This window comes from Pholcus phalangioides, unplaced genomic scaffold, assembly GCF_987345545.1.
Source record: "Pholcus phalangioides strain wild (caught in Gottingen) unplaced genomic scaffold, Ppha-v1.0 ptg000007l_1, whole genome shotgun sequence".
Classification (NCBI taxonomy): domain Eukaryota; kingdom Metazoa; phylum Arthropoda; class Arachnida; order Araneae; family Pholcidae; genus Pholcus; species Pholcus phalangioides.
Window position 1 is genome coordinate 54,443,675 of NW_028301600.1, and position 16,193 is coordinate 54,459,867.

General features: G+C 33.4%; 1 protein-coding gene across 3 annotated transcripts in view; it reads right to left on the reverse strand.

Moving 5' to 3' along the window:
• Positions 1-1,791: 1,791 nt before the first annotated feature.
• The window catches only part of LOC149085501 (uncharacterized), a 72,605-nt gene continuing 58,203 nt past the window's right edge, over positions 1,792-16,193 (reverse strand). For 2 of the 3 annotated variants that reach the window (XM_089233546.1, XM_089233545.1), the window contains 4 exons: positions 16,020-16,160; positions 12,977-13,090; positions 11,603-11,745; positions 1,792-7,964 (listed from right to left, as the gene is read on the reverse strand). In XM_089233546.1, the coding sequence (XP_089089672.1) occupies positions 7,806-7,964; positions 11,603-11,745; positions 12,977-13,090; positions 16,020-16,160 (557 nt within the window). In that variant the 3' untranslated portion in view covers positions 1,792-7,805. Of the gene's footprint in view, positions 7,965-11,602; positions 11,746-12,976; positions 13,091-16,019; positions 16,161-16,193 lie in introns of those variants that run through there. The other variant, XM_089233547.1, reaches the window with a different exon arrangement.

Consider the following 16,193-nt stretch of genomic DNA (forward strand, 5'->3'; position numbering starts at 1 on the left):
ACGTGTTCTGGCCTATTATATTTGGTACGCTATTACATATTAAGCTCATGTTGTTTGCACTTCTTTTTACTGCTGCTTTTCACCGTACTCAAGTCAAAGCACATAAATCTTGCAATTTTGTGTTGATGAAAATATTATTTAAATATACTTTCATTAAAAAAACTTACAAAATAAAAATTGTGATGATTTGAGGTGAGTGAATTATATATATATGAGAAAAATGTTACTATTTTCTTTTAGTAATAGAATTATGAATATACATGGTGATTCCATAATTCCCCTTGCCTCATTTTAGTAGCGAGTTTTTGATCCTAGAGGCTTACTTCTAATTTGAAAAAAAGTATTTATATACAGGGTGATTATAAAAAAACTATCCCGACATATGGGCCCCTAACTATCATACCATTCACAGAAACTGAATAAAATTTTGGCATAAGGTATTTTGATGTATGCGCTCAAGAATGATATGGAAAACAACAGTGTCACTCTAACAGTTACGGTTACAGTGAGAAAATTTCGAAAATATCAAATGGCAACACCAAGTTTTTTGTATTGGAATGTGATCTCCATTGTGAAAAACCCTAAATAGCGTTCGAACGGCAACTGTAGCATGAAAATCACCGGCGCTAGATAGGCTAAAAGTGAGGACAACCAATAAGGACAGAGAAGCAGCATAAAATAAAGCATTTTATTGTGTTTCACAAATTTTCCACATGACCTTGTGGAGGACTAATCAGGCTGGGATCTCAGCCGAAGAATACAAATACACATACAACGCCACAACAGGCAAATTGCCCAACGAGGTGGCTGCCTTAAGAACATCATGGATCCCCGAGCCATTTTTTGGAGGCCCTACGTACTACTACTACACCACACATGCATCCCGCCCACACCAGTAGTTTCGACAGTAGTTTCGAGTCACATGTTGAACATAGAAGCCTGTTAGAAGCCATGCGGGAACGGCTTTGAACTGATCAATTTTATATCGTATATGAATGAATTATAGCTCATATTATAACTTGTTCAAAATTGGATAACGCGCACAGGAATATTTGAGTTATTTGAGGAATTGGATGCAATTAATTTCGAGCGGAGCTCAATATAATAGCCCCTAGCTGTGCATACTATACCTTGGTATTGGCATTCAATGCGTGATGAAGTTAGCAGTCCAACGCCTTGGAACACGAACATATTTGTAGGTGAAATTTAATTGAAATTTCACGTATGTACCAAATATACTCGTGTATAAGCGATCCCCCCTTCACTTCAGGGCCATCAAAACGGTGGTACTGAATTGGTTTACTGAATCCTCAAAAACTTCAGTTGTTGGCTGTTTCAAATTGTTTGCACAACGGGTATAAGTTATGTGCAACCGTTGACTTCAGAAACATACTTTCAATTACAAAAAGTTTTGAATGACGTGAGGTTACATAAAATGTCTTAATTTTTCAAGGGGTTTTCATATTCATAAAAAAATAGAAAAATTAACTTTTTACGTAAACCCTGTGTGCTAAACTTCCAATGGGACAGATCGTAACTATCTTTTGGGAATATGTGCTGATCGCGTTATTTTAAAAAAGAAAACACAATTCTGGACATCCAGCCGACCCCTAATATAGAAGCGAATTTTTTAATAAAAAAACTCGGTTTATACGCGAACATTTTTCGATATATAAATGAGAGTTCTCATTTATATATCGTTTCTTGTGCACAAATCGATATAACTCTTCTTTATTCAGATAAAAAAATCAAGCCAAGACTACTTTTGAACAAGATACATAATGCTTTTTATTCACTGACACAATCACGATATCAATTGTTAAGTACAATCAACACCATAAATATCATATCAGCTCTTTTTGGTCTAACGTACCCAGTTCAACACTTGTATAAAACTCTGATCAAAATCACACATTTTTAGCTTTTACATATGCATATAAAATTTAATGTCAGTCTATCAAAATAACGGACATATCATTCTTTATCATTCACATGCGAGTAGCAAAAAATGCTGCCGCGGAGAGATGTCACACTACAAAGTTGTTTTTTCCTTTATTCTAGGAATTCAACTGTAAGCTACTTTACTGATCAATGAAAAATCACTACGAATCTCATATCTACTTTCAGCTTGCTTCATTTTGAAAGCCTTTTTAAGTGTTGACAATCTTTTACTCAGTACAATATTTTATTTCATCCTGTCAGAGCTACTTTCCAGTACAGTTCTATTAATACATATGTTACTTCTACATGGTGTCAAACACAACAGTATATTTTAGAAGCATGCTACCAAAACAAAATACAATATAGGTTCACAACATCGAATCTCACGATACATCATGCAATGGTAGACGATAATAAGAGAAAAAGGCATTTTTTTTTAAACCATATATGATATCTTTTTTATGGGTGCAACTGGGAGGTTTGCCTTTATTCAGCAAAAATGAAAAGCTCGTTAAAATGTGCTGTTAAGCTCGTGAAGATATGCCTGAAGGTTTGGCAAGAGGACATTTCGTCTTTAATATCGTTTCGCTATATTTTGATATTCACTTGGGTTCCCCCCTCTCATTTATCAGATGCAATATAATTGCTGCAGATGGATATATCTGTAATACAGTTTGCTTTAAGTCAATATCCTTTAGTTCATCATCATTTACTTTGACGGTTGACAGTAAATTCACATATGAATTAGTCCAATTTGGTCAGAATTTTTTTTGGACGGGATCAGTTTTGGTCATTATTTTGGGTTAGGTTCTGAATTCTCATGGAAAATAAAAACTAACAAACAACCGAAAAATACAAACGCTAGACACTTTTTCCGACAACCATATACACAAACCAGGGTGACCATATATACCCGAGATAAATATGGGACATTGAGATCTTCAACAGTAAATTTTTATTGAAATATCGAGTAGTCCCCAAAAAATTGCTAATTGGCAGAAAATAAAAGGCTATAACCTGTAGTGAATCAAAATTTATTTCTTACGAAAAAACCTTGAACTAGACAAATTATGTGGGAGTTAAATATTTATATCTATGACTAAAAAGTTATGAAGGTTATCTACATCCATGATTTTAGTTAAAGTAATGAATTTGATTTAAGCTTCTCGTAGGAAAAGTATTGAAAAACCAGACATTCGCATAAAAATTTCGAAAAAATTTCGCACAAAATACGGGAAAGTCCCATAAAATACCATATGATCACCCTGCTCACAACTATCTATAGAAATAACAAACAATTTCGGAAACATTGCTGTTAAATAATTTTCGAGTTTAAATCTGTACAAACATATTTTGAAAGCATGGTATTTTTTTTGTCTCGGCAATTGATCGCGATAAATCTGTCAAAAACATTTCTGACTTTACCGTCATAGCGTTACGCCTTTCTTTATATTAGGAAAATATGTATAAGATCATTGACTGAGTGGTTTTCATAAATCTACATGTTATAACGGACTTCGATGAATTTTCTAAGACTATTCACTGGAATGCTACCCGAAGTACAGCTGTATCCCATAAAGCAAAAAACATTTCACGTTTCAAAGGCAGAGGGTGCAAGATATATGCTTGATTTTCTCTTGGTTTCATGTCTTCCATTACCAAGTTTGAAAGGATCTTGGACAAGTCCAAACCTGTTCTCAGTGGCACACAGACTAACTAGTGTGCATCTACACCTTACGGTGCAGTACTGTAAACTAATTTTGAGCAGTAATTATTCAAAATAGTTAGTCAAATCTCTGAAATACAATATAAAACTCATTGTGTGAAACGAAAGAGCTACTCGATCACAATTTTGGAATTCTGATATTCGTTAAGCATCAAATGAAACTCAGCTTTCACATTTTCACTGAATTTCCTACATCAGCATGAAGAAGTGAGAAGGGCAAGAGATCCACATAGTGTTGCAAGCGTTAAAAACACACACACAACCATGTTTTATATAAATGTTGTACTTTATATGCAGAATGTCCTGGCTAAAGTTCTCAAAAAATAAATAATGGCTTGTAGTGAGAGATCCGCATGCGGTTACTTATAAATGTTCGTTAAATTAAAGAGGGCAACTCCTTAAGTTTATTTTCAGGTAAATGAAGTTCGATATAGTAAGTAACTTTAGTGGCTTTCTAAAGTGTTTAGTAACATTTGAGGTATTATTAAATCAACTACTGCAGAGATACGATATTGATACAGATGTGGGAGGCTTCACATTCCACTCGGTTCATGAAAGGCGCTCAACACGTGTCACTGATTTAAATTCAGCTAACCTTAAGAACGCACTGAATCCCATGTTACGCCGCCTACATGCTACCACATTCCTCACTAACCTCTAACGAATTGGTGCCTACTCTAATGCACCGTGTACGTGTTATGTACCACCGTCAAGTTTGTTTCTGACAAATACCTGTCGTGTGTAATAGAAGAGCTGCCATCGGAAACACACAACTCGAAACTATTTTTTTTCTTCGTATTATGCGTGAACTTTAAATTTATTGGGCACGATTGCTTTGTGCGGTAAGACTTTTTAAAAGGTAGATCGGCTTGCTTTTGTGTCTTGAAGTTATAAAACTGCAGAAAACGAACTTCAGCTGATTACGGTCACACTTAGCGGCCACCCTAATCAACGCAACTGCTGCGAAAAGCGTTTCAAAGCAGCTGTCGGAATTACGCCGGCAATTTAGTGCCGACGATTCAGTGTGAACAGTTCAGTGCTATCACATGTCCAGTTATTCAAATAATAATAAAAATATCAATGCAATTAGTATTATGATCGAAGACACCTGGATTGGACGGTCAACACGAAGAAATCGTAGGAGAGATCCAAAATTTGTTGTAGAACTATGGAATCAGCTCAATTGTAGATTCATAATGGCTCTGCAGAAAGAGGAGAAGCTAACAGAAATTAAATTAGAGAAGTGCATCCAGGGCCGTAGTGTGCCTTTTCGGGGGGGGGGGGGCCCTTGAAAGGGTTATTATTATGCAAAAGAAAGGTAAATTTTTGTGGGCCCCCATTCGGATCAGGACCTAGGGGCAGTCCCGGTTGGCCCAGCCTAGTTACGAAAATTCTAAGCGTCATAAAAGAGCAGTGGAGACTGAAAAAAGAATTTTGGAAATAGTTCAAAATTACGAGAATTGAACATTAGATGAATTTCTACGAGGCATGACACATAGTTTTTAGCTGCAAACGTAACTACTTTTCTCATGACATGATGATACATTTTTTATGACGACGACGCACCTTATTTTTAAAATTATTTCAAAGCATTTTTAAAGTATGCCAGTCTTATGTCTGGGAAAAAAGTGGGAAGGGAATTGCTATATTTATACAAAACACAATTACGGCGCTGAATCGTCTCTCATTGAATTGTTTGCACTGAATCGTCGGCGCTGAATTGTCTCACGCTGAACTGTCGTGAAACCGAAATTACGCATGCTTGAAATTGGTTGAAAACTTGGATAAAAATCTTTAAGAGAGTATCCATGGTGCAGCACTTTTATAACTCAGCATGTATGGTTCTCTCTATCTAAGTCATTACTTATTTCTATCTTTCGCCTGGGCACCCTGTATTATAAATATTTTGAAATGGTGTTGGATAAATTTATTTTAAATACTTGTGATGCCATTTGATGCTGTGGTACACTTGTATACAAGGTAGCATTCCCGTGTAACAAAATTTGAACAGAGTTTATATATGCATTTTAGTTGAATAATATCAATCTAATCAGGCAAGTGAAACGCGATTTCTAGCTGCTTGTGCATAAATTATTAATATACATACAGAGTGTTTTAAAATTGGTTTTTTTTTTCTTTTACCTAAAAGATGAAAAAAAAATATATACCTATACAGCATATCAATTAGTTTTTTATGTTTCAATCGGAATTTTTCACAAATACAAAAATATTAAGTAGCCCATTAAATTCTTTTTTTGAGAAAATAAATAATAGTTATTCACATAACTTTAAAATCAATCATGAAAATGCTACTGTAATCATAATCACGCATGGATCTACACTAATGTAATTTACCTGAGTCATCTCAAGAAGTTGCTGTAGTTATCTATAGTTGTGCTAATAGTCTTCTTTGGTGATACGTATTTATAAAGTATTCTAACACTCTAATACTTTATATTATTCATTGAAAACTTACTGCTTTTTCAATTATCACTTTTGATTAACCCTGTCTAATATTTCACCGCAATATATCCAAGGAAAAGAACAATTCACATGTATAGACCATAAATAAAATTGAAACATTTCAAGTCAACCATTTTGATTAGGTTAGTTTCAAAATTAAAAATTTTACAATAAGTACCTTTTATAGTAAAAAAATTCTAGTATCATGGTGTATGTGTGTCGCTCTCGTTTCTGAATATTTTATTATACACTTTTATATAAACTTATAAAAATTTTCTCTTAGCGACAGTAACTTTTTCCCAACTTTATCGGATCACAGGCTGCTTAGTTTTTTTTTTTAATTTGGAAGACTGAGTTTCAGATCCAAGTAGCAAATATAACTTTATACTAATTTTTGAATGTTTGATATGAATAAAAATGTTTGAAAAATATGACTTCGCAAATAAGCTTAATGTAAAACATTTCATAGAAAACTGACGCGTAATTATTCATCATTAATGATAATTCTATCTACTGTTGTTTTTTAAGCATGTGGATACAGAAATATATTCCCTGGCCCTAAATCCTTGAAAAAATTAAGGTTTTCGATTGACTTTCATAATAGATCATAGAGATGCTGGACGAAAAAAAAAATTTTTTGAACGAAAATATATTATCATAGGACGAGGTGCAGCTTTATAGTTACTGTATGTTACATAGCTAATGATTATCAGATAATTCATAGTTAGTGTAAGAATGTGTGTTATATTAGCGAACCAGTTACTGATTCTGAACTAATGAGGAATTGGGCACGAATGTTGTTGTACAATATTGTATAATGCAATCCAAACTGTAGGTCCCATTCTTGAACATCACATTATATATAATAACTTTCTAGTATCTATTAAACAAAACCTACGATTAGATTACTAAATCATTATGATGAACCAATAAATTTAAGATAGAGATTAAAGGTAATACGTTAAGAGAGTGTATATGTGGTGTAAAGTTCTATTTTTATCATATTTCATTGGTATCGCTTCGGGTATTGCAATACAGTTAAATATTTCTTTATGGCTGCTTTATAAGTGGTTTATAACTATTTCAGGTTGAAAGTAAAATTTAATCCATTAAATACAATTCAAATCACACACGGACATGTATGTGGAATCGAGAAATACATTGAAAATATTAAACTCCAACGTTGTTGAATATGAAATAAAATATTATATTTTATATTAATATATATAATTATGCAATTCACAAAATACGCACACAATACAAGGTATATAACCATTCATACACGCACGATTGTTGAATCATTATTTTTGAAATCGAGAAGCCATGCGAATGAGAATGAATCACGGATATTCAGTTGCTAATACTACTCAACGACAGAAAAAACCACAAGCATACAATATCGAACTTTCATATACGAGAAGCATTTTTAAATGAGTTGAAGCAATGATTAGAGAAATTTCACTTTATATAAATTATATATATATTCAATATTTTCAGAACCAACCCACACGCACAAAGAAAGAATAAACATTATTCATTTATGAATTTTACTTCACATCACTTTGCACAACACGTGACGTCGAACATTAATGCGCATTATCGCATTATCATACAATTAGATTTCAATAGATATTGAAATAAATATGTGAAAGAGAAAAGATCACAAAGAAAGGGCTCATGATGATCCAAGTGATTCACTGTCGGCAGGATGCATCGGTTTCAATTGATACCACCCCATGAAAGGTTTTGTCAACTTCATCTTGCCCAAGTCAAGTTCCACTGTGCCAATAGCCTGATTATGTTCAAATCTTTTGTGGCGTTCCCATATCATAGCCTAAAAAAGTTCGTACCAAGTTATTAAAAGTGAATAGAGTAATAGAAATTGAAAATTATCAATCTGAAAGTAATTTTTTATATCATGGAAAAACGTAACCCCCCCTCCCCTTGAGAAGGGAAAAAAATTGAACCCCCCCCCCCCCCTTGAGAAAATTGTTCGTACACCTATGTCTGGAATTATGTCTTTCAATAATTCTGAATTTTCATTGTTGCTGAAATTATTTCTTTCAATTATTTTTAATTCATCAATTCTAAAATTTTCATTATTCGAGAATTTCTTCTCTCATTGGTTCAACATTACATTCAGTGCTGAATTTTCATCAATTTTTGTGTTGATTTAAATTTAATTGTGTGTTTTTTTTGTATGGGTATTATCGCAGCATTCCTGAAAATGCTTAAATAATGGATGTTCCTATTCCCCATTCCCCTAAAATATATAAAATTGGGCAAAATCGGGGGTCTGATAAAGGCGACCCTGTCTCAAAGCGTACAGAATTGGTTTTATAATGGTCTTAACATTGAAGCAAATGCTTCAAAAGATATACAGGGTGTACTGTAAGTGCTAACGGTCCCTTTATCTCATCAATCGTTTGTCGTAGAGGTATGTTTTCAGTTTTTAAAAATGGTCAAAATGTGTTAAAAAATTACCCTGTACCAGTTTTGAGAGTGAAGAAAGTAAAAAATCTAAATTTTCATACGCCCCACGTCCTATAGCTTCTAATTAGGAAGTTTTTGCCGTTGTTTCTGAGTCCAACAAAAGAGATCCTATGCTTTTAACTGCAATATTCGCTGAAATATTCGGATTCAAAAGTCGGAGAAAAGTTGGAAAAGGATAGCATAAAAGAGGGAAAGGAGCGTTGCCCGTTAGTTTTTGTTACTGTATTTCTCAACTTTTCTCCATTTTTTGAATTAAAATATCTCAGTTAATATTGCAGTTATAAACATGAATTTTTTTTGTTGGGTCCAGAAAAGACAGGGCAACAACTTTCTAATTAGAAGTTAGAGGGCAAGGGAACCGTATAAAAATTTAGATTTTTTTATTTTGTGATACATTGTATTCTCACTCTGAAAACTAGTGCAGGGTAATTTTTGAATGAATGTTGAGTATTTTTTAAATTTTTGAGCATTCCAATTTAAAAAAAATTGGAATCATACCTCTACGGCGGATGTTTGATGAGATAAAGGCCGTATCAACACTTATAGGACACCCTGTATACCCATATTAAGCTGAAAAACTACGATTATTCTTCATGAGCTTGCACATACAAAAATGTATCTCCATGTAATAACTCGAAATTTATTCAACATGTAACTTTGTATGCAACCCCAATGTACGAGAAAAGAAAAATTTAAAAGTTTTGAATAAATCAGATGAGTTTTTCATGTTTATTTCGTTGCAAAGGCCGACTCAGAATCCGATATTCGTGCGTGTTCACTTCTTAACACAGATTTCTTCTCAACTGGAAACATTGCGTGATGGAACTTTTATCTGAAGTGAAGAAGCTATATACCTCCAAATGATGATCTCTGCCTATCTTTTTATCGATTAGCTTGTTTTTGTTCCCCTCCTTTGCTTTTAAATATCATACAATTTTTAGTATTCGTGTATGACCTGCGTGACATGATAATGATGAGCAACATGCCATTCAAGGAGAATTGTATTCTGACACTCTAAAATTCTTATAATTTATAGCGAAAACTTAACTCCTTAATAGGTAGCTTTTGGCATATGTGAAAAGGGTTCTTTAAACGTTCATTACTGCAGCCAGTTTGAAGACAAAAATTCAAAATCGCTTTTGCACATAGAGTGAGGTAATATTCTTTCCAGTTTATATTTTGAATTTGCTGATAGCTGCCCCAATTATCGACAACAACTCTTTGTTTGTTGCAGAGCATGCGTGGCTGTGATTTCGTTAACTTGTTAAAATGTTTTTTTTATCTTGAAGTTTGCAGTCCAAATATTTTTCTTACTATAGTTCGAATCACAAAGAACATACAGTCAAGTCTCCGTACTTGGGACAATTTTGAACTTTGCACTGAAAAATCAACCCCTCAATGAAAAGTTAAAATTAAAAAAACAACCCACATTCTGAAGGGTGTCTAGGCTCTTTGTACTGATTATCTGTCAATTTCATGTGTACATTTAGTACCTAAAAAAATAAAATATCGTTTGGACGATCGTTTAACTTTGGATGTTTGTCCTGTTAGGCATGGGTACCCTAACTTGGAACAGTATAGTTTTTGTGTTTTGTCTCGTGTTTACGGACCTTTGTTTTAGCTTGGGACAGGTTAAATCTTTTTTTAAAAAGTCCTAGGACAATTCCAGACTGTGTGAAAACAGTTCAGAAATGCTTTTATTCATCGGAAATAGCGTCAGAACCTTTATGACAAAATCACAGAGCAAGTTCTCTGGTAAGAAAATATCACACATTCAAAAAAGGAACAAATAAAATTAGGAAGTAAAAAACTTGAAAAACGTTAATGTGTGTAGTGATTTTGGCTGACACGAACGAACAAAGAACAAAATGTTGAAATGATTGAAAAGCTAGAGCACAAAAGTGCAGCGATCTTGGCCCACGATGAAGAGCTTCTACACAATTCTCTTTATCTCATTTATTGAAACTTCATCAATCTCATCAAGATCAGGAAATGAGAACACATCTTTTTTACCCCTGAAAGTTCTCATAAAACGGATTATGAACAGCTGCCCATCTGAACTAGCAAAAAGAAGTTTGTTTGCATCGAGGAATTGGATTATACACGATGTACCGCATGCAAAATTCGAAAACATAACAATGACATTGCATTGTTTAACTTCAGAAAACAGTACCTAATATGAAACAGTGTCCCAAATTTAGACAAACTTGACTTTTTTAGCATCATTCAATTTTCTGCATCACATGTATTTTTTTATGTTAAAACATTTTAAAATTTTTTATCAGAGTTCTTCAGTAGTTGCATAATTGTGCGTTCTAGCCAGGGCTGTCTTAAGAGCATCATGGGCCCCCGGGCCAAACGATTTTTCTGAGGCTATACCCAGTAAATTCTAGAAAATTTCAACCAGATCTTATTTTTGTTGGAGCTCCCTCTTCTCTTGAGGCCCTCGGGCGGTACCCGGGTGGACCGATGCGCTAAGGCGGCACTGGTTCTAGCAGTACAAAGTTCAATTAAATATGAGTGATCTCGCTTCTTTTTATAAGTATATGCATCTGCATGTGTTCCTAGTTTACGAATTTCAATCGATATGGAAATTTTCGTTTCGAATTCGCTTTTCCGAATTCACACACACATACATATAAAGAAGTAGATGGACGCATATATATTTTCGCTGTGTCCATTCTTTCTTTACATCAAGTAACTGAAGGCAGGGTCGTCTTAAGAGTATCATGGGTCCCTCCCCCCCGGGAAAACTGATTATTCTGAGATTCCTACCTGGCCATAAATACCTGCCTACGAATTTACATGCATATAATCTCGATAATCTTAACCTTATCCGATTTTCATGAGGCCCTGTTCTGCACTTGAGAGGCCATGCCTGGGTTGGCCAATGCGTTAAGACAGCACTGACTGAAGACTATAAAACTTTTTTCGTTAGTTACAAATCAATGGGATATTGACAAAAAAACAGGAATTTACTAATAACGATTTCCGGTTGATGTCACCAACTGCATATCTGATAGTCTGATGAAACCTTGGTTCTGATGACTGTCTCACAACACTCGTCTTCCTCTTCATGGTCTTATTATCGCCATTTTTCAGGTACGTCTTCACGTAGGTATCTAATTCACGTTGAAAAATAGAACAAATAAAAATACAGAACAGAGAAACAAAAAGAATCACAGAGCTACTCAATCAGCCATGCTTTCGGTGATTTCGAGCTTGTTTTGAATTGTTCGTAAAAGTATATTTTAATTTTGTTATTGAGCATATAATTCGTTTCCCGCATGCCAGAAGCACGAATGTGCAAATTTTCTCTTTCTCTATTTTCACTTTCTTTTTATCAGCTGGTTGGTGGTTGGATACTTTATTTTGCTATCTAAGTTTTGCCTTGAACGCAAATTTGTATCCCTATTGAAACACATGTTACAAAACATTTTAGGAAAATAACTTCCATACAGTGGCATGGGTAGAGTAAACATTAAAAGTCATTTCCGCCGTTTTTTTTGTGTCAACGACATTGCACATCCGTACTTCTGACACGAGGGAGACGATATTTCGTATAGTAAAAAAAATGCGATTTGTTGTTTGAGAGGAGACGAAATTCTAATAGAGAAAAATATGGTTTTCATTTTTTATTAATTCATTTACATCTAGAACTATGTTAGCTACGCTTATATGAGATGAAATCACTATACACACATCGTTATAAGTAACTGTTTCCTAGATAGTATCGAGGAGCTCTTTGTCAACAACAGTCACCTCATTTCCATCGAACTGATATCTTAATAATGAAATACGATATATACCTAAAATTTATTGAACGTACTTTCATTCATATTGTAATGAAAGAAGTTCCAGTTTGAAAAAATAAGTTACAAATAAGAAACAGGTACTATATGCTAACGATCGAGAGATGAAGTTTTATTCCTAAGAATAATCAGGCATCGCTTTTTACTAATAATAGCGAACAGCTGTTGGTTCAACGCGAAGTATTACACTTTCCTCTATTCATTTATTATAATTATTATTTTATTTCTAATCTTTTTACACCGATTTCGCTAGTCGATTGAAAAGAATTGCGAAAGCCGCAAATATAACCGAACAGCTGTTAACTTCACAAGCTCAATGAAGTTGATAATAAAGTTAACTTAGCGTTGCATGAAACAAAAGCCTCAGAAATCTTCGATGGCAGGTGAAAATCTTAAGTGCTAACTATTGATCCTGGTATTAGAAATCTTCCGCGAATATCTTATCAAAAGACTGATACACCAAGTGTGCGAATTCTTTTTGTTCTTGTTTTACGAGGTATTTATGAATAATGCAAGACGCTCACGGAATATCTGAACTCACCTGGAGGTAATCCGGTGGTAGCTTGACGAATTCCTCGTGCTTTGATGACTTCGATATGCAAATAACCTTTTTGCAGTGAAAACCCAAGTTTTAGCTCGCCATATCTACTTTTTGCTAAGAAAATACGATATAATCGCATTCAAAATAAATTTCTCAGTCTGTTAAAATAAGTTATACGAGCACTATTAACATACAAAAAGCTCAAAAGAAAGAAACAAATGGTTTCAAAATACCTATTGCAGAATAAGTATCGTGTTCCATGAAAAAAAATGTTATTCAGAAAAATTATTGAAGAAATGTAGCAAAAAATTGAAGATTAACAACGAATATACTTGAGCTTCGTACTAAATTACTCAGTGTGCAGAATATATATTTTTAATTTTATAACAATGGTCATATTCAAGAGAAAAAGCAAAATCTTTGAAGGAATCAAATTTGATGAGACTGAAATGGTTACTCGATACACTTATGAAGTTTTGCTTTTAAAAGAATGTGGATTATTTTTTTTCAATGTTACCTATCTCAAAAGTCCAGGTTTTAATTTTTGATTATCTATCAAAAGTCTGCATTAATAAAGCATTTTTGAGTAAATGTGTCATAGTTCATCAAAAAATAGTTCGAAATTTACCGCAAATGATGTTTTTGCTCCCTAGAGCGAAGGCGTGAGCTGTAAAAGAATTTTACTAATAAAAACAAACTCTCTATATTATGATTGAAAAATACTTTCCTCTTATATAAACGTGCATAAGTTTTTCATGTATTATTAAAAAAATTAAAAACATGTAATCATACTATTTTAAATATGCTATTAATAATTGTAAACGAGTGAGGATGCTAAAATCTAATAGCTGCTTTTAACAAAATTTTTTATTTAAAAACCAGCAAATCTCATATAAAAACAATAAGAGATTTATCTTTCGAGAAGATAATGAGCTACAGCTGATTTTTTTTGCTGTAAAACCATCACTCATCTAGAGTTTCATAAATCACAGTCTATAGTATCGTATTACATTACAAATTGCGGCAATAAATCATGTGTTATACGTAGAATTGTTTCATTGCTGAAATACCATAATATTACCACAAAAAAAGCGTTATAGAAATAACGAAAATGAATTCATCTTCTTTTGAATGTATATATTTTAGAAGACCAAATTACCAGTTATTCGGGGAATCGGAAAAGCATGCAGTTAAAAACTTGATTCCAAATAAGAAAAATTGCAAAAGAGAGCATCTTAAAAATCTCGTTTCTGGTATAGTAAATTCTCCATTTATTTATTCTCCATTGTACCGATTTCTGAGATGTAATACAGATGATGTATATTTTTAAACTTTGAACTTTGTATATATATGTTTTTCTTGTATTCATATATGCAAACTGTAACTGGGCTTTTGCCTGTAGTTTGTATTTAAATAAATAAATAAAATATTTTACTATGCTCTTTGAAATTACTATGGTCTATATGTTGTTCTGCTTCGGATTAAGATTTGATTGCTTTACACTTCTATTTGTTTATTTCAGTGATTTACTCCGGCACTTTCTACATTTCAATTCATTACCGATCGCTGATCATGACAACGGCCAAAGTAAAAAGTTTGATCTGATATATTTTATCGAACAATGGTACCATTTTATGCACTCAAATAATCTAAACCTAAATTGATAGGTCATTCCTAATGAGCTTCATTCGTTATTCATTTACCAGTTAAGTAGAAGACATTACCGACTAATTACGTCTGCTATTTTATCGGCTTTTCACCTAGAGTAAGCTGGAAATATCCATTAAAGTAATCATAAATATTTTTGTTTATTAATCCCAACATACAGTCGAGTACACTTATAACATACCTGAATATAAAATAGATCGTAGATGTAACGTACGATATGTTGTACTCCCCGATTTTTTTTGACCCATTTACTTCCATATATTTTAACATATCTGTTATTACATACTGCTAAAACATACACTGTGGATTCTGTCGTCAAAGAAGTAATAAATTGTCGATTAGCATAATTTTCCTACAGAACTCGGAAACGAAAGTCAACTGAACCCGTATTTTAGGAGCTAGAATTTCATTGTCAAAACTTATTTTTAAGAAACTTATGCTGGAGTAATCGTCTTTATATTTATCGAGGAAAAAGCAGCAAAATATATGATATTCGCTCAGATGAACGACACCTTTGAACCACGAATTCTGCCTGGTTACTACGGACGTCGGGAAGAATTTTGCTGCCAGTAATAGCCTACTTATACAGTGACTTTTTTTTATATTTTTGGTAGCTTAAATAAACTGCTCATTTTTCTTCGGTGCAAAGTTATCTTCGTCTTGGCCACAACAGAATTAAATTCTTTGAATTCTTTAATGAATGCGTTACCCACAAGATTCACTTTATGTGCCCAGCGCTGGTAGTGCATGTCTGGTTCAGCAACAGCAGCATTGGTAGTGCAAAATGTTGCCAACAAGAAGTGTTTTTATACGTTCATTTCGACAATAATGTGCAAAAGAAGAAAAGAAAGAAAGAGCGAGAGAGTAAAATTCATGAACATTAGTTACTTTTTTAAAATTTATTGTAGAAATGCTGACAATTTTGATTGAAAACCATTAGCATAAATTCAAATAATACCAAATAAATTGTAGGTCCCGGTCTAATTAGCCCTCGTGTGCAGAAAATGATTGTACTGCGACAAAAATGATAAAATTATCAAATACGAAATAAATCAATTAAATTAGGGAAAAATGTATGTATGTTCTATATATCCAGTATATGTAATGTACTCCAATAAATTTTCAAAATTCCTGAGGCGATATCAACTAAAAGCTACATTCATGCTATATTAAATTTAATTGCGTGCTGCATAAGCTTATTTTGCTAGGGGTAATCTCAGTAAAACACTTTATGCATATATATACAACAGCTACATAAGTTAATTTCAAGAGACCTTACTTATAACATACAATTCTCGAATCACTAAGGGGATATGTTATAAGCGAACTTGACTGTATACTGTATAGTAATGTAAACGTAAAATAAGCAACAGACCTGCGTTTTCTACTGGTTTCCCTTCCTCTTTTTTTGGTTGTTTTGGATTTTTTAGTATAGATGGACTACGTCGTTCAGTGGCCAGCATGTAACTTGGGTTATCGACTGACTGCGACGGTTCAGTGTCAGTGCTGGAGCCCCCTGTTGGGTTAAAATTGAAATATCTATGTATAT